General features: G+C 45.1%; 1 protein-coding gene across 1 annotated transcript in view; it reads left to right on the forward strand.

The window, feature by feature from the left end:
• Positions 1-27,270, forward strand: part of CHORDC1 (cysteine and histidine rich domain containing 1) — a 75,489-nt gene that overhangs the window by 37,294 nt on the left and 10,925 nt on the right. The window contains exons 6-9 of the mRNA XM_082247318.1: positions 613-671; positions 875-945; positions 3,985-4,090; positions 9,366-9,485. Coding sequence (XP_082103444.1) covers positions 613-671; positions 875-945; positions 3,985-4,090; positions 9,366-9,485 — 356 coding nt within the window. The remainder of the gene's footprint in view (positions 1-612; positions 672-874; positions 946-3,984; positions 4,091-9,365; positions 9,486-27,270) is intronic.

Consider the following 27,270-nt stretch of genomic DNA (forward strand, 5'->3'; position numbering starts at 1 on the left):
AAATTAATATACACTTATTGGGATTTTTTTCCCGAAGACATAGCCGAATACATTTTGGCCTAAATTAATGAAGAAATTATAATTTATTTTTTTTTTTTTTCCAAAATGTCAAAATGTTCCGTCTTTTTTTCGTTTTTATATATAAAAAAATGAATAAAATAACCCAGTGGTAACCAAATACCACCAAAAGAAAGCTCTATTTGTGTGAAAAATATGATATAAATTTTTATTTGGGTACAGCGTTGCATGACCGTGCACTTGCCATTTAAAGTAGTGCAGTGCCAAATAGCAAAAAAAATGCCATCATCATGAAGGAGGTAAAACCTTCCGGAGCTAAAGTAGTTGAAAAGCGCTTGTCTGTGTATTTTAACTATTTAACTTCTTTAAAGTAAACCTATCACAAACCTGGGAAACCTGGGCCGTTCAAACTGACATGCTGAACCTACCAAACTACAGGTGGAAATGATCAGTAAATCCTGAGACATGGTGCATGCAAATCTCAATGTTTCCTAGAGCCCTAACACGTATAGTGATGCAGGGATTATTCTAACCAGATGGTTTTCTTTCATTAAAAATATACTAATGCCACTTGCTGTTCTTTTTATTATTTAGATGAGGACACAGGAGAGATCAAAATTGGAACTTCCTGTAAAAATGGTGGCTGCACAAAGGTACAAACAGACTTCTTAATTATAGCTTTTTTATACCATGTTAGATCTACATATGTCTGCCATCTCCCTCTTCCATCCAATGATTTCACCTTCCCTTGTACAGCTTCTATCCAGTCCTGTCCCTTTTATGCTGCACACAATCACACCTTTTTATTATGTCAAAGATGTCTCTACCAGCATTTAATCTGATTTTCTCCCCTCAGACATTTAATGGACCACAGAGTAATGAAGAAGTATGTCAGTATCACGCTGGAGTGCCAATCTTCCATGAAGGGTATTTGTAATTATTGTGTGTTTTTATCATTTATCATAATATTTATCATTTAAAGTGTAAATTCACCTTTACAGAGAATCTGTAAAGTGAACTTAAAGAAGAGGAAGTAAACCCTCCTCTGACACTTGTACCTATAGGTGATCCTATGATAAGGCTTACCTATAGGTACTGTAAATATTTCCTAAACATGTACCGTTTAGGAGATATTTACCTTACATGCAGCCAGTGATGTCACTGGCGCATGCGCTCTGAAGGAACGGCCGCTGGTGCCGGTCCTTCAGAACTCCGTGCCTTGACCGTTGGCTCCCGCGCGCGTGCGCGGGATTGACGTCACTGTGGCTCTGGCCAATCAGATGACCGGATGCCGCGATCCCGGAAGACGGGCGACTGGACATGTCGCCCGTTATACAGGTAAGCGGGCGGCACGGCGGGGGCTCGTTCTAAGGTAAGTATTTCATAATGAGCTAGTATGCGATGCATACTAGCTCATTATGTGTTTGTCTTTCTGACCTTCTCCCTGATCCCGCTATACAGGAGTCCCACAATCACCTGCTGTGAGACACCGGGTCGCCGATTCACCAGTCTGAGGATTTAAAATCCCCACGGCCTAATCTCCTATCTGTACCTCTCAGCGTGTACAGCTAGGAGGCACTCTAATTGGCCGGCGCTGCCACATGGACGGTGCTGACCAATCAGAACCCGCCTTGCCCGTCCTGTCAGCACTGGGGAAGAGGAGCGAAAGCCAGGAGGATTTCAAATTCCCAGACCGGTAAAGAGGCGTTCTAGTGTCTCACAGCAGGTGATCGCAGGGCTCCTGTATAGCAGAGTGGCGGGTCCAGTGTAAGTTCACCTTTTCTGTAACGGTGAACTTACCCTTTAAGCCTGTTTTAGCCAAGCTGGCCCAAATTAACTAGTTCTAATTTTAACATTTCCTCTGTATGTGCTGTACTACACTGTAGTAGCATTACCTACATACAGTAGGCGGCACTGAGCCGGACCATGTGCTTCTCTGTCATTTGAGAGAGGCCTTATAATTATAAGTAGCATCAGCTACATACAGTAAGCAACACTGAGCTGGCCTGACTGCTTCTTCATTTAGGAGAAGCCTTGCAGTAGTATCAGTTACATACAGTAAGCAGCTCTGAGCTGGCCTGAATACTTCTCCACCATTCAGAAGAAGCTTTGTGTTTTTATCAAATATAAGGCTTTCTCCGATTGGCCAAGATGGAGAAGTGGGCAGACGTCACAATTTCCATCTCCACTAATTAAAGGAAGTCTTGTATGTATTAAACAGGGCTATTCCTGAATCGAGAAGTATTTTTAAGTCCACTCGATTCAGTTCCAGTAGAAGTCAAAAAGTTGCTCATGTGGCTGCTGGAACACAGTGCTGCTTTACTGTATGCAGCTGATGCTACACAGCAGCTGCATCAGTTAGTGATGGAAATCATTTCTTGCTTTCCCCTGTGAGATTGCAGCTGAGCTGTGTAATGATTGGGGGGGGGGCGCAACTTGTTGGCGATGGGCACAGATTTTTTTTTTGCCCTGCCTTGATCCATGATGCCTGTCCTGTATTCCCTTAGGCATCACGTAATGTGCTTTGAAAGATGCAGGAAGGGGCGGGAGACAGCCTGATTGTCTTCTACTGTCACTCTGTTTTTGGTAACTTGCTCCTCCTTAGGGCTCTTTCACACGGGCGGTCCGATCAGATCCGCCTGTCTGTTTTTTTAGGCGGATCTGATCGGATGCCCTATGGAGCAGCGGATGTCAGCGGTGACATGTCCGCTGCCATCCGCATCCGATCCTGTCCGTGAAATCCGGACGGATGGAAACCCTATTTTCCATCCGTCCTGGGGATCGGATCGGATGAGAGCGGACAGGCGGTCCGCTCTCATCCGATTCCCAATAGAGAACAGCGGGGGCTGTGACACCTCCCTCTCCGCACTGCAAGTGGAGACGGAGCTGTCATCCGCCGGCTTAGTGGGGATCGCGGATCGATCCCCGCTGAGCAGCACGGATCCACCTACGGAGGCAGACCGTGTGAAAGAGCCCATACTGTGAGTTGGTAAATGGGTCATTTGGGCCCCTTAAAAGAGAAATATGGTCTTAGGTGTTGTTTTTTTTTTTTTTTTTTAGAATTTTAAAATCTTGTCTAGGTGGATGCGGCATTGGTCCGATGCTGCATCTGTCCCCTGGCGCTTCTACACTGAGAACCGAGCGATTGAACACCGCCTATCACTCAGTTCTGACAGCTCTCCGAGCAGAGACAGTCAGTAGCTTTCTGCTCTGCTTCCTCCTCTCTCATTGGAGCGCTGAGCTGTGGAGGGGCGGAGTGCGGCCGGCTCAGGCTCTCAGTGGCCCGCTGAGATGGGTGTTGGTCCAGGCACCTGGCGGATCCTGACATATGTGGTCGTGATGACGCGGTGCCTAGACTGACATCCGTGATGTCAGCAGAGAGCAGACTTCAGCCCGCTCTCTGCTGAAAACAGATCACAGGAGTGTAATACGATCTGCACTCCTGTGACCCTTAGGAGATGTACCGCCAAACGAGCTTTAGCTGTACATCTCATTTAAATTGCATTTGCATGGTCTCCATTGGAAAAAGGCATTCCCTCCTTTCTCATGTATTGGTAGATGCTAAGAGTTAAACTACCAACAATTTTCTTATATTGCTTAGAACTTGATCGGTGGAACCTCTGTGCCAAGTCCCTCAGTCGTCATACCTGTTGTAGCGGTTATTGGCACCCTCACTAGCTGTTTGATATTCATCTCGCTTACTTTGTGGCAGTTGTAACTGGGTGGGGGCAGTAACACCGAAAACTCCCAGGTGGACAGAAACACTTTTGGGAATTATGGTAGAACAATCTTACTGTTAGTGTGTCCCTGACAGTTGATTTACCAGGTTCCACCTTTTAACTAAAAAAATATTTTTAATTGCACTGCCTAAGTTATATCTAGGTTCTGTGAGATAAAGCAAAAAGGAAAATGTATATCTTTTGCTAATTAGTTACATTTTTTTTTTTTTTTCTTGAAATTTCTTAGGATGAAATATTGGAGCTGCTGCAAGAGGAAAACGTCAGATTTTAATACGTTTTTATCGCAGGCAGGGTGCTCGAGTGGCTCACATTTGTGGATTAAAAAGAACGATGTAAGTTTAAAGGTTGAAGAAAATCTGTTTCAATGTCTCTTTGTTTATTTGGAAACATAATTATTGGCTGCAGAAATTCATAGTGCTTATGAAAGCGCCACTGTATCCATGAATCTTATACTTGTTAGGCCCCTTACACACGCGGTGAAATCCACTTGCCCAGCAGGGGAATCTGTCTGCTGATTCCCCCCTACTGAGCGGAGTGGGAAGATGACAGGCCTGTGTTTGCTCCGCTCTGCTCTATGGGCTGTTCATTTTACATCCGACTGCTATCCGATCCACCCATAAGGAGGGGAACAAATCCCCTTCCATTGGTTTTTAGCGGATCAAGTTGAAGGTAGACTGTTTTTCTCTATCGCTCATTGACAGACGTAGTCCTCGGTGATTCAACACCCTCGGGTTATGCTGCCCTCTACAGGAGTAGGACTAGACAGGAAAGAAAACGTTCAGGCCACACCCTAGGGGCAGTCCCAGAGGGTATATCCTCTCACTTCCTGCTCTAGCAAATCAGTTTTTTTCTGTCTAGTTAGGAGTAAGGACCTAGATACCTTGCTGGGATCTTCGGTCCTGGCAGGATTTTTTTCTTAGAAAAGATTTTTTAGACAGCTTTTTTTCTCCAGTGTTCCTGTGAGATCTTCAAGCAAGAAAGCTGAACTGGGCGACGGGCTGGATGTTGAGATCCAGTGGTCACCCCAGTTCAGCCTACGAGCGCGTGCAGGCCATAGCTCCGCACTGGGTCGGCCGCGACATAGTCCCACTGGACGGGGACTGACCCTGCGAGTTAAACGTCTCGCTGAAACGCCAAAGACCATGAGTCACGGCGTCCGTATTGGTCAACAGCTCTCCTACCTCGGTGGAGAGGGGTACTGTCAGGAGTTGGCGCCCGCCTGGTTCCGGTATGGTGAGTAGTATGTTCCCCCTGACGGGTCTTGTGGTGAACGCGGGCCCCTCTCTGTAATGGTAAGGATGGGTTCCCCTCTATCCTATAACATGTCACAGATCCCCCTAATTGAGTGTGATTTTTGTGTACAAGAAGCCAGGAGGCTTGGTTTGGGAGCTGACAATCTAATTGTAAAGATGTGAAAATGATTGTAGTCAGTGGCAGTACTAGAACTTTACTGTGATAGTATAAAGTATCCTACCTGTCAGTAGCCACAGGGCGATGTCTATACATGTATACTGCATCCCAGATCATTCCTCCAGCTAGCAGATGCCTCCCGACGGCCACGGACCGCATACGGCCCGCCAGGGTCCGGTACCTCCGACCACGCTGACCACCATGAGGGTGAAGGGTTGTGAGGCCGAGATCCTTCTGCAGACATGCCGCTATTCTGTGCAGGCCGCCGCCATTGTCTGGTAGACACGAGGCCGCCATTTTGGTCTCTCTCTCTGTCTCTCTCTCTGTCTCTCTCTCTGTCTCTCTCTCTGTCTCTCTCTCTGTCTCTCTCTCTCTGTCTCTGTCTCTGTCTCTGTCTCTCTGTCTCTGTGTCTCTCTCTCTGTCTCTCTCTGTCTCTCTCTCTTCCACCGGTGCGATTCTTCCCTTCTAACATTGAACGGTTTCAGGGGTTCTATTCGAACCTATTCACAATGCCCAGGAAAGAGGGCAAGGTGCGTCCAAATCTGGACTTGGGAAGAAATAGAGTCCATCCGTACAGTGGTGGCCTCCCTGCATCAGGGGGATTTCCTGGCGTCCATAGACATTTAGGAGGCCTATCTTTATATCCCCATCATCGCAGGACATCAGCGTTTTTTCGCTTTCCCAAAGATCATCCCTGGTTCCCACCAGGAGACTGAACTATCTGGGCCTAAGGTTGGATACATCCTGGGCAAGAGAGTTTCTCCTTGCGGAGAAACTCCAGAAGGTTCAGTCAACGATTCGGATGTTGCTGTCCGTCAATTGGCTGGGACTGATGGTGGCCTTCTTAGAGGCAGTACCGTATACCCAGTCTCATACCCGAATTCTCCTGAAGGAGATTCTTTTTTTGGAATCAGAATTCCGATTCCCTGGACAATCGGATCTGGTTGAGCGAGCGGACCAGGAAGTCTCCGATGCTCAACCAGGGGAAGTCATTTCTTCCGATAGTATCCAGATTACCAATAGTGTATCGGAACTGAGAGCGATCAGATTTTGTCTGATTTACTGGATCGAGCAGCTCTAGAGCAGCCCGATTAGGATCCAATCGCATATGGCCTCTTCATCCAGAGGTTTTTCACTAGCTGTCCCTTCATTGGGACATCCCGGATGTGGATCTGTTGGCACCTTGGCTCAACAGGAAGGTGCGGAGGTTTGTAGCTCGCACCGCGATCCTTTAGCGGACGCAGCAGAAACGCTAATCGCCCCGTGGGGGCATTATCAGCTACGGCATGCCTTCCATCCTCTCAAGTTGCTGCGGGAACTTCTTCGCAGGATAGAGGTGGAGGGAATTCCAGTTATTCTGGAAATTCCGGACTGACCTCGTCGAGCCTGGTACGCCGACTTGGTGAGGCTAGTCGCGGACGCTCCTTGGAGACTTCCTCTCAGGGAGGATTTGCGGTCTCAGGGACCGATCTTCCATCTTGCTTTACAGTCGCTGGCTTAATGGCCTGGCCATTGAGACCCAGGTACTGAAGGACTAGGGAGTGTCAGCTTCAGTTATTCCTACTTCCAGTTAAAGCAAGGAAAGCGACTTCCAGCACATGGAAGTCTTATATTGCGTGGTGTGAATCTCTTGGATTTCCCCCACATACCTATTCGGTGATCCGAATCTTGGTCTGTCTGCAACAAGGGGTTGAGCAGAAACTATCCTTGAGCACGATTAAGGGTCAGGTTTTCGGCGTTAGCAATCTTCTTTTTAGAAACCTTTGGCTAATCATTCCTTGGTGCGGAATTTCATCCAGGGGGTGCGACAGCTGGCTCCGCCAGTGCGCGCACCCTTACCGCTTGGGATCTTAATTTAGTCTGGTCGGTTCTTCAGAAACTTCTCTTTGAAGATATCAGGGAGATTCCCTTGCTTACATTATCCCAGAAGGTGGCCTTCTTGGTGGCCATTACTTCTGTACGCAGGGTGTCAGAACTGGCCGCATTATCCTGTCGTTCCCCAGATCGGGTGATTCATAGGGATAAGGTGGTTCTTCTTCCGAATCCATCCTTCCTTCCTAAAGTGGTTTTCGTAAGACGGACTCACTTTTGTGATCACGGATAGCCCTTGAAGGGGATTGCCTGTGTCTGCCGCGACCATATCTAGATGGATCAGTCAGACGGTGGTACAGGCTTATTCTAATAAGGGTCGGAATCCTCCGTTTCCTGTTAGGGCGCACTTCACTCGAGCGCTCAGTACTTCCTGGGCCTATCGCCATCAGGCGTCAGTGGTCCAGGTATGTAAGGCGACCACCTGGTCGCCGGTACATACCTTTACAAAATTTTATAAGATTGATGTGATGGCATCGGCGGATGCCTCATTTGGCCGCAAGGTTTTGCAGGCCGCAATTTGAGGAGACCGGTGGTCTACCTCGAGGGTTTTTTTCTGTTGAAAATTTTCTGTTGAGTCTCATCACTGAGGATGAGCATGGTAAACTTCTAGTTGGCACCGGTTGGGCCTTCTAGATTGGATTTGATTTCCATTTTTCCCACCCCTCATTTGTGGTACTGCTTTGGGACGTCCCGAGGGTGTTGAATCACCGAGGACTACGTCTGTCAATGAGCGATAGAGAAAAATGGATTTTTGTAAAATCTTACCGTAAAATCCTTTTCTCTTAGCTCATTGACAGACGTAGTTCCCGCCCCTCTGTTTTTAAGTTGGGTTGGGTTAAATTCTCTAAACACTGCTTTGTGACATAACTGAGTTGCTAGAGCAGGAAGTGAGAGGATATACCCTCTGGGACTGCCCCTAGGGTGTGGCCTGAACGTTTTCTTTCCTGTCTAGTCCTACTCCTGTAGAGGGCAGCATAACCCGATGGTGTTGAATCACCGAGGACTACGTCTGTCAATGAGCTAAGAGAAAAGGATTTTACGGTAAGATTTTACAAAAATCCATTTTTATCCGCCATTCCATAGAGAGGAGTAGAAGGTCCAGTCGGGTCCGCCTAAAAAAATGGACAGGCTGACCTGCTCAGATCGATCGTGTGAAAGGAGCTTTATACTACACAGAGGATACAGTTGGGGGAAAATAAATGTTGATCCTCTGGAGATTTTGTAATAGAGTGGGAGTATACCCCCTGTGACTGCCCCATAGGGCGTAGTCAAGGTTTTTCCTGCCTAGTGTCCTACTCCCGTAGGGGGCAGTATAACCCAGTGGTCAAGAATATCAGGAGCTGTGCCCGTCATTGAACATCAGAGAAATGGATTTTACGGAAAGTCAAAAATTCAAACTTTAACCAGGACATTTCGTCGTTCTCTGTGAACGTCGTATGATGTCTGCCCAGGATGCGTCTCGCCCGTGCCCCACGGGCTGTGCTGCAGCGTGATCTGGCACCGGATGTGTGCCGCTGCCAAGTACTATGTGATCGCTGTGACCAATCACAGAAGATCAGATGACAAAAAATTACAACTTCACAAAAATAGCTATGCCATACTAAATTCCTTGGACTGTCTAATCATTTGGGGGTATTTGTACTGTCCTGTCATTTTTGGGCCTCAAGAAATGAGACCCCATCAGTACATCAGGATTGATTGATTTTTAGATATATATATACCATAGTTTGTGAATTCTATAACTTTCCTACAGGCTAAAAACACACATTTCGGTTATTTTAATCAAAGAAATATAGCAGAATACATTTTGGCCTAAATTTATTTGCAAAAATATTTAACAGACCCAAAGAAAATCAAAATTTTTCTTCCAACATTTTTGGACTTTTTTGTGTTTATTTTGCAAAAAACAAAAAACCCATTGGTTTATAAACCCCACCAAAAAAAAAAATAACTCTATTTGTGTGTGAAAAAAATGATAAAAATTTCATATGGGTGCAGGGTTGCATGACCGTGCAACTCTCATTCAAAGTGCAACACTGCTGAAAGCTGAGAAAGGGGTAACAGGGCCCAGTATTAAAGTGGTTAAAAAAGTGTAAACAAAAAAATAGGAATTTTGAGGTTCCTAAACCGGTGACACGAATATCGTGTAACCTAAAATAATTGGAACTACCACTATTTTATCCTCCATGGTATCTGCTTTTGGAAAATGTAGAATAGTTGGAAGTTTTGGAACTAAAATGATTTTTAAATGAAAAAAACTTTCTGGCAGTGACTAATATGTGAAGTAAAAAAAAAAATCTAACATGTTCAATATTTTTTTTCAGGGTACAAAGGTTGTTCCATGTCGGCATGACTGGCATCAGACAGGTGGAGGTGTCACCATTTCAATCTATGCAAAGAATTCTGTTCCTGAGCTCAGCTACGTAGAGGCCAATAGCACTGTGGTAAGTTTCAGTAATAGTGATCTCACTGTGGTTGGTTGTAAACCCTCAGTAGCGCGTGGGTTGTTCCTGCTGAGATGGGTTCTCCTACAGCTCATCCTGAGACTGATCTTCCTGCGCCTGTGTAGGAACAACACAGGAGCTCTGCATCGATTCCTGAGAGGACAACGGTCTGCTGTGTTTACAACAGTAGACCAGTGTTCTCTCTTCACGGGGAGTGATCGCCGGTGCCTGGCGGCAATTCCGGCCCGTGCATCGCCTTCCCTGCCAAGGAGGTACTTTTTTGTAGTGTCAGTAAAAAATGTCTCAGTAAATTTCATGATTTTTGCAGGTAAAAAATAAATGCCATTGGTAAATTTTGGCGTCCTGTCAGTAAATTTTACTTTGTGGGGTTGGCAGCACTGCTGCATTGTTACAGTCAGAAATGTCTGAACCAAAGGTGTCAGAGGGGTCAGGAGACTTGCATGGTCAGGTCAACAACTGGGATCAAGCATCTTGAACCACTTCAGCTCCGGTTTAACCCCCTAATGACCAGGCTATTTTTTGCAATACGGCACTGCCTTATTTTAACTGGCAGTTGGGTGGTCGTGCAACGCTGTACCCAAATAAAATTGATGTTTTTTTTTCCCCCACAAATAGAGCTTTATTTTTGGTGGTATTTGATCACCTCTGCCATTCAGGGGCTGGCCTGCGTGTTAAACATTTTGCGAGCCCGCATACAAACTGGTCTCGGCCTGAGTCACAGCGTTCCTCCTGGCCGACAGCACCCCCTTAAACCAGTATCGTCTGATTTTATGCCTTCCCTCCTCTCAAGCTTCTGCCGATACTCTTGGATCGAGGCAGAAGGAATTCCAGTCATTCTAGTGGCCCCCGATTGGCCTCGCCAGTCTTGGTATGCTGACCTGGTGCAGCTGGTCCCCGACACCCCAGGAGACTACCTCTCAGGAAGGATCTGCTGTGTCCCAAGGACCAATCTTCCATCCTACTTTACAGTCGCTGGCTTTGATGGCTTGGCTGTTGAAAGCCAGGTACTGAAGGATAGAGGTTTGTCTCTATTGGTGATTCCTACACTAACTAAAAGTTAGAAAGTCTACTTCTAGGAAGATCTACCATCGTTCATTGAAAGCATACATTTCAGGGTGTGAGTCGATTGGTGTGAGTCGATTGGTGTTCACCCTCGCTCTTTTTCGGTGGCTCAGGTCTTTACTTTCCTTCAACGGAGGGTTGAGTAGAAATTGGCCTTGAGTACCATTAAGGGCCAGGTGTCGGCCTTGGTGGTCTTCTTTCAATGACCCTTGGCCATGTGCTCCCTCGTGCGTACTTTTTTTTTTCAGGGGGTTTGACATTTGACTCCACCAGTGCAGTCCCCACTACCACCTTGGGATCTCAACTTATTTCTAGATGGATCAGACAGACTCTGAATCAGGCCTATTTGATTATGGGTCAGGTTCATCCTTTCCCTGTGAAGGCGTGCTCTAAGCGAGCGCTTGGTGCTTCTTGGGCCTTCCGTCATCAGGCGTCAGTAACGCAGATGTGCAAGGCAGGTACTTGGTTGTCGGTGCACACGTTCACAAAACTTTATAAAGTGCATGTGTTGGCATCTGCGGGTGCCTCTTTTGGCCGCAAGGTTTTGCATGCTGCTGCTTAGGGGGCTTGTTTCCTCTTTGGAGGTGTAATGTTTGATAGGTGGGCTCCAGTTGTTCTGGTTCAGCTCCTGTTACCTGGTTGGCTACGATTTAGCCTTGGGAGTTTTTTATTGCTGTTCCCACCCCTCATGTTTGACACTGCTTTGGGACGTCCCGATGGTTAAGAAGATCAGGAGCTGTGTCTGTCAATGAATGAAAGAGAAAATTACATTTTTGACTTACTGTAAAATCCATTTCTCGATCGTTCATTGACGGACACAGTCTCTGTTCTTCATAACAGTAGGGTTATACTGCCCCCTACATTAGTAGGACACTAGGCTGAACAAAGTTCTGACTACGCCTATGGGCAGTCCCAGGAGGTATACTCCCCCTCTCTGCTATAGGATGTCAGTTTTATTCTGCCTAGTCAGTAGTAAGGACCTAGATCCTTGCTGGGATCTCTGGTCCTGGCAAAAGTTTTTTTTTTTTTTTCTAGTTCGTTTTTTTTCTCTGGATTTTTTTCCTGTGAGATTTACAAGCAGCTAAGCTGGATCTGGGCGACGGGCTGGATATATAGATCCAGTGGTCACCCCAGCCAATGAGCGAGCACGCGCAGACCCCAGCTCCACACTAGGTTGGCCCTGCGAGTTAAACGTCTCGCCAGGTCGCATACGACCGGGTCTAGACAGCGTTCCTATTGGCCGACAGCCCCCCCACTTCGGTGGAGAGGGGTTCTGTCAGGAGATGGTGCCCGCCTGTTCCAGGTATGGTGAGTAATTGTTCCCCCCTCTCACCTGGTGGGTTTTTGGGGTGGATGCAGGCTCCTCCTTAGGACAGTCGGACCCCTGGGTTCCCCTCTGTCCTGTCATCCTCCCCCTGTCCCCCCTCCTCCAATCACTTACTGGGGCTATGGGGCGCTTGAACTACCCCCGGTGGTTGGGACCGGGAGTCAATGCCGATGGTGGGGGGGGGGGTGTGCTGACGGCAACTGGACAGATGATCGATCGATCGATCGTTCATGCGGGGGGGACTCGCCTGTCACCAGGGCCCCCCATCCTGTCGATTTCGTCCAGGAGGCTGGAGGGTCACCATAAGCTCCGCAGGCTGGGCGGGGCCACCATTTTCTTGTAGCCCATGTGCTTAAAAAGATCAGCAGCCATGTTTGTGTAGCCCGGTGGCCATTTTGCAGTGGATCCCCATTGAAAATCAATGGCAGCCATGTTTTTGGAGTCACTAGGGGCTATTGTTTTGGCGTTGGAGCCCCTCCTTTTTCCCTAATGCAGACACAGATCGCTGCAGACACCTGCTGTACAGACATCCTGGGCCTTCTGGTGCATCTCTGGTGCGGGTGGTGAGTCTGGGGGTTCTCTCTCTCTCTCTCTGCTGCTGGAGGTCTTCAGTGCTTTGTGCCTGACATTTTGGGGGCGCTATAGCGCGGTCGGACGTTCAAAAAAAGTTGTTTTTTTTTTAAATTTCTGCGGGGTTCCCCTGCTGCGACATGGACTCTGCGGAACATGTTTCCCCACCTGACCCTCTCTCAGAGGCCGCAGGGCACGTATTTTGACAATATGGTCAAAAAAGAGTGGGACTGCCCCAAGCGTCCCCATGGGGTCCCTGAGCGGATTGCTATGCACTACCCTTTTGAGGGGTCTCTTACTAAAAAGTGAACTGTGCAACTTACGGTGGACCCTCCGGTCTCAAGACTGAATAAAGCTGCCATGATTCCAGTGTAGGATCCCCCGTCCTTTAAGGATGCAGTGGATAGAAAGGCGAAGTCGGTGGCCTGCAATATGTACTCCCTGGCGTGGTCTGCACTGAGACCGGTGTTTACTATTGCTCTTGTGTCACAAACTTTGACTGAATGGGCTAAGTTACTAGACCGTGACCTGGACGGGGGGTACAACCTGCCTTTTGCAGGGCTGACGGACCAGTTGGTTCAGGGGCTGCAATTTATTTGCAATGCCTCGCTGGATGTGGTTCCACTAGTGACCCGACTGTTGGTTTCAGCAGTGGTCCTCCGGCGTATACTTTGGCTAAAATGCTGGTCTGCGGATCAAACCTCCTAAGAAGGCCTTGACTGATCTCCCTTTTCAAGGAGATCGCCTGTTTGGGGCTACCCTTGATGACGTTACTAAAGATCTTACAGAGGGGGTAAGAGTACTTTTCTCCTACAGGCTAACAAGGGTAAGGACCCTCGTCGCAGACGGGGTCCCTCCTTCTCAGCACACACAATGTTTTTTCGTCCCTCAGGGTCAAGTAATAAGGGATCAAAGTCTTTCAAGGCCCCTTCGGGTGGTTCCAAGCGACCCTGGTCTGGCAAACAGAAATCGGGTTTCTCCAGATCTGCGGATAAGACCCCTTCGGCCTGAAGGTGCTCCCTCACCCGTATCTGGGATGGGGGGTCGTCTTTGCCGGTTCCCGGACCTGTGAGCTATCCAGGATACAAGACAAGTGGGTTCACGAGGTCATACGGTCTGGTTACAAGATCAAGTTTTGATCCGTACCTCCGGTAAGGTTCTTCCCTTCCAATGTGCGACTGTCCCTGGATCGCTTACAGGCTCTCTTTGGGGCTGTACAGGACCTGTTACAACAAGGAGTAATAGTTCCGGTTCCGTCATCAGGACATTTTCAGGGTTTTTACTCAAACCTGTTTATGGTCCCCAGGAAGGAAGGCAAGGTGCGTCCAATTCTGGACCTAAAGATACTGAATTGCTTTGTGAGAGTTCAAAAATGTATGGAATCCATTCGCACGGTAGTGGCTTCACTACATCAGGGGGACTTCCTGGCCTCCATAGAAATCAAAGATCCTTACCTTCACATCCCAATATGTGCAGGACATCCAACGGTTTCTGCATTTTGCTGTGGGAGAGGGTCACTATCAGTTTGTGGCGTTACCCTTTGGTCTTACCTCTGTCCCTTGGGTCTTCACAAAGGTGTTGTCTCCGGTCCTGGCATTGTTACGCCAGCGGGGGATATCGGTCCTAGGTTACCTGGATGATCTGCTTCTCTGTGCAGAGTCTCCCACGGCGCTGGGGACAAACTTGGAGGTAAGAACTCTGGAGGATTTCGGGTGGTTTCTGAACCTTCAGAAGTCGTCCCTGGTCCCTTCCATGAGAATGGATTATCTGGGACTGACTTTGGATTCGTCCTCAGCCAGGGTGTTTCTTCATCCGGACAAACTTCAGAAACTCCAGTCAGCAATTCAGCTATTGCTGTCCATCAAATGGTAATCCCTTTAGACTTGTATGAGAGATCTGGGACTGATGGTGTCATCCTTCGATGTGATCCCTTTCGCTCAATTCCACACGAGAATCATCCAGAAGGAAATCCTTTTTCAAATGGAACAAAGATCCAAATTCCCTGGACAACCAGATCCAGCTGAGCCAGGTGACCAGGGGGTCACTGATATGGTGGCTTCGGTCCCCAACGCTCAAACAAGGAAAATCCTTCCGTCCCCTATATTGGATAGTTGTCACCACGGATGCCAGTCTGTCCAGGTGGGGAGGTGTTCTCGGCAAGCTTCCTGCTCAAGGGGTGTTAGCTCAATTCCTGTCAGGAGGCAATCATGATGATATTACAGCCCTTCAGTTGCTAACGCCCCCAATCAATAATGGATTTCCCCCAATAGATAATGGATTTCCCCTCCAACCAGCTGGGAGTTATGACGACACATCGTACTCAAACTTCGTGCAGTCACAACTAACTTTATTGAATGTGAAGCTCATATTTAAAGCATATTTGTTGAGCAGGAAAAGACTGCTCCAAACCGGTTTTACAGTTCATCAGTCGAATTACATATCAGACAGAACAATACATGAAAGGGCCTTTGCTTTTGCCATGCATCTGTATGTCAATCTAAGGCGTTCCCGAATCTGAATGTGTGTCCTATGACAGTCGCCCTGTCTGCATTTCGTTGTCATGTGTTAATGTAAGCAATTGTCAATTGTTTATGGGTTTGTCCGTAATTTCCATGCGCAGACTTAACTTTGTCAAGTGTCCCAATGAATGAATGAACAGGTGTTTACATGTCGTCTAAATGCAAAACATAGCTGTCTGCTGACCAAGGTGGATGAATGGCTGTCAGTGCCAGCTCGTTAATATGTAAATACAAGGGCCTACACTTCATCACAGAATGGGCACAAACCGAAATATATATCTGAAAAATCATAAGGCATATTAATACAACCTTTCAACCCAACCTTTGATCCCAGCTTATTTATAACGGTGGGATCACTTAGAGTCTCTGAATAGCACAAAACAGGTGACATTATATTCCAAGGTGTATGTAGGCTGGCGACTTGGTTGTGTGCACATAGGGATATAGCTTCTATTGCAGGTCATGTTGTAACATACCTCAGCGGAGGTTACATATCCTGTATCTATCTCTACCAGTGTCTCTGTGAGTGAATATGAGGATCTGTCACTACGATAAGCATATAGATTTGGATGAGTGTATACATCAGTGTCTTCTATACTTGAGTCAGCCCACACCCCACTATAATAGACTTTTAAAACATTAACTGGGGTAGGAACAGCTAGCAGGCAGGTAGAGAACAAATCATTAGAATTGTAGTGATCAGAAAGGCAAAAGTCAGAAGAGTTCAGTATGTTGGCAGCAATAAACATCCATATGTTGTCCTTTGTGTCCAATAAGCTTGATTTTAACTGTAAAGTGGAGACATGAATGTCTCGTGTCTCTCTCCTTTCCTGGGGTGAGGAAGGGCAAAATGAGGAGAGGTTCTCCGGGTGGTGAGCACATGTTGCCAGTAACCAGACAGTGGCTACTAGTGTTGAGCTTGCTGTAAACAGTACCACTGCTGCAAAAATGGGAAGTTTTACAGGAGTAGGGGTGTCCGTTGGCATTGTACCAATGCGTCTGTCTGGATCCAACTGGAATTCGTCTGGTGCGCGTCACAATCTCCGGTCCGTTGTCGTGGGGTCCAGGGGTGGGGCTTCCGTCTGTCTGGATCCAACTGGAATTCGTTTGGCGCGCGTCACAATCTCCGGTCCGTTGTCGTGGGGTCCAGGGGTGGGGCTTCCTTCAGTCGTGATGCGTGGATCCAAACCGGGGAGTCGTCTGTCAATACCGCTGTTCTGGTCACTGCTTGAACTGTCACAGGAGGTCCGTAGGGCGGGTCTAGTGACTTCAGCTTATGGAGGGCCTTCACTAGGACTTTGTCTCCAGGCTTGAATGGGTGAGTCGGTGCACCTGTTGGCAAAGGAAACGAGAGCGAAATATCACCATAATCACTGTTTAATTTTTCAATTAATTTTGCCACATATTCCTCTTGTATCTGCTGCAAATCTCCAGGTATGAGAATTAATGGACTCATGGGGTTGAGACGGGTCTGAAGTCATTCTGACTTTAGCAAGAATAGCAGGTAAGTACAGAGACAAAAATACAAGTTTTACAAGAATGGCAGGAGTATTTTGCGCCACTTGGCGTCTGGCCTATAGACAGGCAGCAAAAAATAAATGCTAGTGAAGCTACTCGCAGCACTGAGGTTTAGGGCCTACAGGAAGGCAGGTAACAGGAAGGATACTTAATGGCACTGTTGTGGGAGAACACAGCATGTCTACACATGCAACAATGTTGAGGACCCTTGGAGGGGTTGAACTGCCTTGTATTCCTCCAAAGGTGGAGATGGGTTAAATTGCAGTCCTCTGACTCACCCAAGCAGGAAGCTACCTAGAACTGAGTATCCCTTGCATGGCTAAGATGCTGTGATCACTGAACAACAGGGAGTGAAATTCAAGCTGTCTTGTGTACATGGACAAATAGAGACACACAAAACAGCTAGAAGTCAGTACTCATGCAGACATAAATCTATAAGTGATTGCTCAGTTTGCTTGGTGACACCTGAACAGGAAATTGAAACCCAAATAGCCTTGGAGACTCAAAATCTGACTCCAAGGACCATTCATATGCAAAACCTGGGCAGTGAGTCACTTTCAGGATGAAAAGAGATCAACTAATTGAATTCACCGCAGGAGGTTTACCTTTCAAAGTAGTAACGCTGGCATAAATTCATTTTAATTCTTAGCATACTATCAACAAGCCAACCACTTCCATCCTATTTTTTTTTTTTTTTTTTTGAATGACAGCTTTCTATTCTACTATTTAACAATACAGATTTCACATACTGCACATCTGATAACGTGCTGTGACATATAAATGACAATCAGCTCACTAGTTTCCAGAGCTACATATGGTATATGTACACAAATCTGTAAAATTTCATTTGTATCCAAGATTATTATATAAGAGTAGTACTCCAGTATCTGCCTGAGCACATTATCCCATACCAATAATCTTGTCAAGAGAAAAGGTAGTAAAAGCATAAGTGCATAAATTCAAAAATTAGTGTTTAGCACCAGAATACAAAAGTATGTACCAATATACCAAAGGAAAACTCTAAAAAAAAACAGAGATGCTTAATTATCTAAAGCATAGCACCTCATTTATGCCAGAGCTCATATGTGTCAAATTAGAACACATCAAATATCTGACACCCAATAAATAAAAACTTTCTAACACCCATAAAAACAGTCTAATCAATCAGAAAAAAATCAATTTGGAAACAATACTCCCATGGGTTGTTGTTGAAGGCTGTGCTTGGTCGTTCTGAAAATCTCAAATTTCACTTATCTGAGGAATAAGCATCAGAAAGGTTTAGTAACAAAACATTTTACTTTTCCTCCTAAAAATAAACCAACGGTTAGAGGAATTGAGCATACAGTAAGCATATCAAACATTTCCTTCCTAACAGTGCACTTTTCTAATACCAAAAATTGTTGACGTCAAATTAATTATTACCACGTGGATTTCTATATTTTTTGTTATTATTATGGTATACCATAAACTTAAAGAAAAAAATTATTATTGTTCACCATGGTTGAAAAAAAAAAAATGAGCAGCTCAAAACATTAGTAATTTCTCATTTGAAATACAAGAACCCATACGTCACCCATTCTTTAGCAATTCGGAACATTCCTTAAACTTGTTTTCTCTAAAAGGCAAAACTGATCGTTAATTTGTATGACAATACAGCTGTTTACAGTCCCTTTGCAGTTACCTGTGTCACAGACCAAAAGAGGTGGGGGGGGAGGGGGGTTTGTTTGCTAAAAGGGCACTTAGAAAATATATACTTTTTTTTTTAAAAAAAGCCAGAGAAGAAAGAAAAGTTGGTGACACAAAACCTTAATGATGAAAGTTCAAAATTGCTTACGATTTTTTTAAAGGATAGAGATACAATTTTTTAGTCCTTAAGGTCACACTTTACACACCAAATATATATTTCCTTGCTTCTAAAAGCTGCCATGACCAGCATAGTATGGCAAAATCACATCACTTTTAAAACATAAGTAATAACCACAAAACAAATTATTATGCAACCAACATTCATTCAATGTTATGAAATGCTTTGCTTGATACAGCACCTTTAGGAATAGTGTTAAAACGAACACAACATAACGATTCATGGATCTAAGGTTGCCCATAAACGATACAATTTTCATACAATCTTCCTAAACGTACATTTCATCATTTTCTCGGAATTCTCCTTACCTTGAAAATTTCCCATTATCTTAAGCTCAGAATACAACGTGAGATCAGCTGAGTTTGAAAGTTTATATATCTATGGGAAGTGACATCAGTGTTTATACTTATTGGAAAAACCTAGTTTCCCAATTTATGTGGTTCCTTGCGTCTAAATAATCAGATTTATACATATCCAACTCATGGTCTGCTGATTAACTATCCTTGGTGGGCAAGACTATACCTTCAAGCTCAGCTTAATATCACATACAATTTCCACATACATCTATACAATGGCATGCAAACTTATATAACGACTAAATACACTTAAGTGTCTATACAAATATATACAAGGTTTTTGGAGGGGGAATCCACCATCACACACAGTACTGCTTTGTAACCGGGTTCCAAACCCCTTTTTATCTTTGGCGCTCCAAGCGCTGGAGTATCAGACCCCATCTTTGGGAATTTCAGATTCCCGGGAGTTGCTAAAATTAGCGGTTAACTGGGTACCGTTTATCTGCTCTGACAGTATAGGGCAGTAATAATAATAATAGAAAATATGATTACTTACCCCATACTGTTTTTGGCAGATCCCACTTTTCTGACACCAAAACCAGAACGCTTTGTTCCAGCTCTCTCCACCGTTCATATTCCAGGAGTGGAAATTGACAGGTGGATTACCTCAAGTCGGCAGACCTTGAATCAAGGGGAATGGTCTCTCCATCCGGAGGCGTTTCAGCAGTTGCCTTTGTTGGGGCACTCCAGAAGTAGATCTGTTGGCGTCTCGGATCAACAGGAAACTACAGAGGTTTGTGGCCCGCTCTCGGGACCCTCTGGCAGACGGGACGCCGCAGACACGCTGGTGGCTCCGTGGGGGTCAGTATCAGCTGATGTTGGCCTTTCCCCCTCTCAAGCTGCTGCCAAAACTTCTTCGCAGGATCAAGCGGAAGAGATTCCGGTCATCCTTGTGGCTCCGGACTGGCCTCGCCGAGCTTGGTACGCCGACCTGGTCAGGCTAGTCGCAGACGTTCCTTGGAGACTTCCTCTCAGGGAGGTTATACTGTCTCAAGGGCCAATCTTCCATCTGTCCATCAGACAGAACAATACATGAAAGGGCCTTTGCTTTTGCCATGCATCTGTATGTCAATCTAAGGCGTTCCCGAATCTGAATGTGTGTCCTATGACAGTCGCCCTGTCTGCATTTCGTTGTCATGTGTTAATGTAAGCAATTGTCAATTGTTTATGGGTTTGTCCGTAATTTCCATGCGCAGACTTAACTTTGTCAAGTGTCCCAATGAATGAATGAACAGGTGTTTACATGTCGTCTAAATGCAAAACATAGCTGTCTGCTGACCAAGGTGGATGAATGGCTGTCAGTGCCAGCTCGTTAATATGTAAATACAAGGGCCTACACTTCATCACAGAATGGGCACAAACCGAAATATATATCTGAAAAATCATAAGGCATATTAATACAACCTTTCAACCCAACCTTTGATCCCAGCTTATTTATAACGGTGGGATCACTTAGAGTCTCTGAATAGCACAAAACAGGTGACATTATATTCCAAGGTGTATGTAGGCTGGCGACTTGGTTGTGTGCACATAGGGATATAGCTTCTATTGCAGGTCATGTTGTAACATACCTCAGCGGAGGTTACATATCCTGTATCTATCTCTACCAGTGTCTCTGTGAGTGAATATGAGGATCTGTCACTACGATAAGCATATAGATTTGGATGAGTGTATACATCAGTGTCTTCTATACTTGAGTCAGCCCACACCCCACTATAATAGACTTTTAAAACATTAACTGGGGTAGGAACAGCTAGCAGGCAGGTAGAGAACAAATCATTAGAATTGTAGTGATCAGAAAGGCAAAAGTCAGAAGAGTTCAGTATGTTGGCAGCAATAAACATCCATATGTTGTCCTTTGTGTCCAATAAGCTTGATTTTAACTGTAAAGTGGAGACATGAATGTCTCGTGTCTCTCTCCTTTCCTGGGGTGAGGAAGGGCAAAATGAGGAGAGGTTCTCCGGGTGGTGAGCACATGTTGCCAGTAACCAGACAGTGGCTACTAGTGTTGAGCTTGCTGTAAACAGTACCACTGCTGCAAAAATGGGAAGTTTTACAGGAGTAGGGGTGTCCGTTGGCATTGTACCAATGCGTCTGTCTGGATCCAACTGGAATTCGTCTGGTGCGCGTCACAATCTCCGGTCCGTTGTCGTGGGGTCCAGGGGTGGGGCTTCCGTCTGTCTGGATCCAACTGGAATTCGTTTGGCGCGCGTCACAATCTCCGGTCCGTTGTCGTGGGGTCCAGGGGTGGGGCTTCCTTCAGTCGTGATGCGTGGATCCAAACCGGGGAGTCGTCTGTCAATACCGCTGTTCTGGTCACTGCTTGAACTGTCACAGGAGGTCCGTAGGGCGGGTCTAGTGACTTCAGCTTATGGAGGGCCTTCACTAGGACTTTGTCTCCAGGCTTGAATGGGTGAGTCGGTGCACCTGTTGGCAAAGGAAACGAGAGCGAAATATCACCATAATCACTGTTTAATTTTTCAATTAATTTTGCCACATATTCCTCTTGTATCTGCTGCAAATCTCCAGGTATGAGAATTAATGGACTCATGGGGTTGAGACGGGTCTGAAGTCATTCTGACTTTAGCAAGAATAGCAGGTAAGTACAGAGACAAAAATACAAGTTTTACAAGAATGGCAGGAGTATTTTGCGCCACTTGGCGTCTGGCCTATAGACAGGCAGCAAAAAATAAATGCTAGTGAAGCTACTCGCAGCACTGAGGTTTAGGGCCTACAGGAAGGCAGGTAACAGGAAGGATACTTAATGGCACTGTTGTGGGAGAACACAGCATGTCTACACATGCAACAATGTTGAGGACCCTTGGAGGGGTTGAACTGCCTTGTATTCCTCCAAAGGTGGAGATGGGTTAAATTGCAGTCCTCTGACTCACCCAAGCAGGAAGCTACCTAGAACTGAGTATCCCTTGCATGGCTAAGATGCTGTGATCACTGAACAACAGGGAGTGAAATTCAAGCTGTCTTGTGTACATGGACAAATAGAGACACACAAAACAGCTAGAAGTCAGTACTCATGCAGACATAAATCTATAAGTGATTGCTCAGTTTGCTTGGTGACACCTGAACAGGAAATTGAAACCCAAATAGCCTTGGAGACTCAAAATCTGACTCCAAGGACCATTCATATGCAAAACCTGGGCAGTGAGTCACTTTCAGGATGAAAAGAGATCAACTAATTGAATTCACCGCAGGAGGTTTACCTTTCAAAGTAGTAACGCTGGCATAAATTCATTTTAATTCTTAGCATACTATCAACAAGCCAACCACTTCCATCCTATTTTTTTTTTTTTTTTTTTGAATGACCGCTTTCTATTCTACTATTTAACAATACAGATTTCACATACTGCACATCTGATAACGTGCTGTGACATATAAATGACAATCAGCTCACTAGTTTCCAGAGCTACATATGGTATATGTACACAAATCTGTAAAATTTCATTTGTATCCAAGATTATTATATAAGAGTAGTACTCCAGTATCTGCCTGAGCACATTATCCCATACCAATAATCTTGTCAAGAGAAAAGGTAGTAAAAGCATAAGTGCATAAATTCAAAAATTAGTGTTTAGCACCAGAATACAAAAGTATGTACCAATATACCAAAGGAAAACTCTAAAAAAAAACAGAGATGCTTAATTATCTAAAGCATAGCACCTCATTTATGCCAGAGCTCATATGTGTCAAATTAGAACACATCAAATATCTGACACCCAATAAATAAAAACTTTCTAACACCCATAAAAACAGTCTAATCAATCAGAAAAAAATCAATTTGGAAACAATACTCCCATGGGTTGTTGTTGAAGGCTGTGCTTGGTCGTTCTGAAAATCTCAAATTTCACTTATCTGAGGAATAAGCATCAGAAAGGTTTAGTAACAAAACATTTTACTTTTCCTCCTAAAAATAAACCAACGGTTAGAGGAATTGAGCATACAGTAAGCATATCAAACATTTCCTTCCTAACAGTGCACTTTTCTAATACCAAAAATTGTTGACGTCAAATTAATTATTACCACGTGGATTTCTATATTTTTTGTTATTATTATGGTATACCATAAACTTAAAGAAAAAAATTATTATTGTTCACCATGGTTGAAAAAAAAAAAATGAGCAGCTCAAAACATTAGTAATTTCTCATTTGAAATACAAGAACCCATACGTCACCCATTCTTTAGCAATTCGGAACATTCCTTAAACTTGTTTTCTCTAAAAGGCAAAACTGATCGTTAATTTGTATGACAATACAGCTGTTTACAGTCCCTTTGCAGTTACCTGTGTCACAGACCAAAAGAGGTGGGGGGGGAGGGGGGTTTGTTTGCTAAAAGGGCACTTAGAAAATATATACTTTTTTTTTTAAAAAAAGCCAGAGAAGAAAGAAAAGTTGGTGACACAAAACCTTAATGATGAAAGTTCAAAATTGCTTACGATTTTTTTAAAGGATAGAGATACAATTTTTTAGTCCTTAAGGTCACACTTTACACACCAAATATATATTTCCTTGCTTCTAAAAGCTGCCATGACCAGCATAGTATGGCAAAATCACATCACTTTTAAAACATAAGTAATAACCACAAAACAAATTATTATGCAACCAACATTCATTCAATGTTATGAAATGCTTTGCTTGATACAGCACCTTTAGGAATAGTGTTAAAACGAACACAACATAACGATTCATGGATCTAAGGTTGCCCATAAACGATACAATTTTCATACAATCTTCCTAAACGTACATTTCATCATTTTCTCGGAATTCTCCTTACCTTGAAAATTTCCCATTATCTTAAGCTCAGAATACAACGTGAGATCAGCTGAGTTTGAAAGTTTATATATCTATGGGAAGTGACATCAGTGTTTATACTTATTGGAAAAACCTAGTTTCCCAATTTATGTGGTTCCTTGCGTCTAAATAATCAGATTTATACATATCCAACTCATGGTCTGCTGATTAACTATCCTTGGTGGGCAAGACTATACCTTCAAGCTCAGCTTAATATCACATACAATTTCCACATACATCTATACAATGGCATGCAAACTTATATAACGACTAAATACACTTAAGTGTCTATACAAATATATACAAGGTTTTTGGAGGGGGAATCCACCATCACACACAGTACTGCTTTGTAACCGGGTTCCAAACCCCTTTTTATCTTTGGCGCTCCAAGCGCTGGAGTATCAGACCCCATCTTTGGGAATTTCAGATTCCCGGGAGTTGCTAAAATTAGCGGTTAACTGGGTACCGTTTATCTGCTCTGACAGTATAGGGCAGTAATAATAATAATAGAAAATATGATTACTTACCCCATACTGTTTTTGGCAGATCCCACTTTTCTGACACCAAAACTGTTAGCTCAATTCCTGTCAGGAGGCAATCATGATGATATTACAGCCCTTCAGTTGCTAACGCCCCCAATCAATAATGGATTTCCCCCAATAGATAATGGATTTCCCCTCCAACCAGCTGGGAGTTATGACGACACATCGTACTCAAACTTCGTGCAGTCACAACTAACTTTATTGAATGTGAAGCTCATATTTAAAGCATATTTGTTGAGCAGGAAAAGACTGCTCCAAACCGGTTTTACAGTTCATCAGTCGAATTACATATCAGACAGAACAATACATGAAAGGGCCTTTGCTTTTGCCATGCATCTGTATGTCAATCTAAGGCGTTCCCGAATCTGAATGTGTGTCCTATGACAGTCGCCCTGTCTGCATTTCGTTGTCATGTGTTAATGTAAGCAATTGTCAATTGTTTATGGGTTTGTCCGTAATTTCCATGCGCAGACTTAACTTTGTCAAGTGTCCCAATGAATGAATGAACAGGTGTTTACATGTCGTCTAAATGCAAAACATAGCTGTCTGCTGACCAAGGTGGATGAATGGCTGTCAGTGCCAGCTCGTTAATATGTAAATACAAGGGCCTACACTTCATCACAGAATGGGCACAAACCGAAATATATATCTGAAAAATCATAAGGCATATTAATACAACCTTTCAAGGGGTCTGGTCCCTGGAAGAATCCAGGCTACCGATCAATGTTCTGGAGCTGAGAGCGATCAGGCTTTGCCTAGTCCACTGGACAGAGTACCTTCTGGGCTGTCCAGTGCGCATTCAATCAGACAATGCCATGGCAGTGGCTTATATCAATCACCAAGGGGGCACCAGAAGTGTCCTTACGGCCTTGGAGATGGCAGGCATCCTTCTGTGGGCAGAACGCTTTGTTCCAGCTCTCTCCACCGTTCATATTCCAGGAGTGGAAATTGACAGGTGGATTACCTCAAGTCGGCAGACCTTGAATCAAGGGGAATGGTCTCTCCATCCGGAGGCGTTTCAGCAGTTGCCTTTGTTGGGGCACTCCAGAAGTAGATCTGTTGGCGTCTCGGATCAACAGGAAACTACAGAGGTTTGTGGCCCGCTCTCGGGACCCTCTGGCAGACGGGACGCCGCAGACACGCTGGTGGCTCCGTGGGGGTCAGTATCAGCTGATGTTGGCCTTTCCCCCTCTCAAGCTGCTGCCAAAACTTCTTCGCAGGATCAAGCGGAAGAGATTCCGGTCATCCTTGTGGCTCCGGACTGGCCTCGCCGAGCTTGGTACGCCGACCTGGTCAGGCTAGTCGCAGACGTTCCTTGGAGACTTCCTCTCAGGGAGGTTATACTGTCTCAAGGGCCAATCTTCCATCCTGCTTTACAGTCGCTGGCTTTGATGGCTTAGTTGTTGAAAGCCAGGTGCTGAAAGACAGGGGATTGTCTGCTTCAGTGATTCCCTCTCTGATTAAAGCAAGGAAAGCAACTTCTAGAAAGATCTATCATCGTACGTGGAAGTGGTATATTGAGTGGTGTGAGCCTCTTGGGGTTCCCCTTCGCTCTTACTCGGAGGCTCGGATCTTGGCTTTCCTTCAACGGGGAGTTGATCAAAAATTGGCTCTGAGTGCTCTCAAGGGTCAGGTTTCGGCCTTGGCACTTTTCTTCCAAAGGCCATTAGCCACCCATTCCCTGGTGCGTAACTTTATCCAGGGGGTGCGAGACTTGGCACCGCAGGTGTGACCCCTGTTGCCACCTTGGGACCTTAATTTGGTGCTGTCGGTTCTCCAGAAACCTCCCTTTGAAAATATTCGGGAGATTCCCCACCTTATCCCAGACGGTGGCCTTCTTGGTGGCTATTACTTCTGCATGCAGAATTTTGGAACTGCCGGCGTTGTCCTGTCGTTGACCCTATTTGGTGGTTCACAGGGATAAAGTGGTGCTTCGTCCATATCCGTCCTTCCTTCCAAAGGTGGTTTCCAGTTTCCACTTAAATTAGGACATTGTGCTACCCCCCTTGTGTCCTAAGCCTAAGGCTCGGTTTCCACTAGTGCGACTTGCGGTGCGACTTGACATATGTCAAGTCGCACAGCAAGTCAAAAGCCATTGTTTTCAATGGGGCCCGTTTCCACTGCCACGGCTTCAGTTGCGGCGACTTCAAAAGTAGTTTGTGCACTACTTTTGAGCCGTCTTCAGTGCGACTTCCCTCTATATATGAGGGACAAGTCTCACTGAAGCCGCAGTTTACTTTCGCTACGAAGTCGTGCTAGAAGTAGCACGACTTCGTAACCGCACTAGTGGAAACCTAGCCTAAACATCCTAAGGAATTTGCACTGCCTACTTTGAATGTGGTTGGCGCAATCAGGGTGTACTTGGCGACTGAGTCTTTTCAAAAGTCAGATTCGCTCTTTGTACTCACGGATGTACCAAAGAAAGGGCTGCCTGCATCTGCTGCGACTATTTCGAGATGCATCACAGACGGTTGTGCAGGCTTATTCAATTAAGGGTCAGGTTCCTCCTTTCCCTGTTAAGGTGCATTCTACTCAGGCACTTCCTGGGCCTTTCACCATCAGGCATCTGTGGTTCAGGTTTGCAAGGCCTGGTCGTCTGTTCATACCTTCACAAAGTTTAATAAGGTGGATGTGCTGGCATCTGCAGATGCCTCCTTTTGGCTGCAAAGTTTTGCAGGCTGCCGTTTAAGGGTGTTTTAGTCTCCCTTGAGGGTGTTTTAATGTTTTTTCAGGTTGATCTCCTCTTGTACCGATGAGTCCTATGTTGCCTGGTTGGCTATGGTTCAGTCTTGGGGAATGATTTCTGCTGTCCCCTCCCTCTCGTGTCTTATGGCACTAACCCCTATAGTGATGGTTAGTTTTTAGATTCAAGGTTGTTATTTCATGACAAGAGCAGCCTGGAAAAGAGGACATATGATGGGGTCCTGTATATTTTATTATACTTTTTTTTACGCTGCTCAGGTCCTAATAATAATAATCCTATTCCCCAATGCATTTAGATCAATTTTTTTTTATATTCACTTCACTTCTCTGTGGGGTATATGATTATTATATATAGATGTATTCTACATTCAGTCTGGTTTATACCATGGGGATGACTTGTGTATTTCTGTTGTTGCTATGTACTCTGCCTGGTTGCTATGGATGGTAACAGTTGCTACGGGCTCTCTTTGGACACCTAGATGTGTTTTGGTGATGTCTCTG

The sequence above is a fragment of the Pelophylax lessonae genome (assembly GCF_965119305.1).
Source record: "Pelophylax lessonae genome assembly, chromosome: 2".
NCBI lineage: Eukaryota > Metazoa > Chordata > Amphibia > Anura > Ranidae > Pelophylax > Pelophylax lessonae.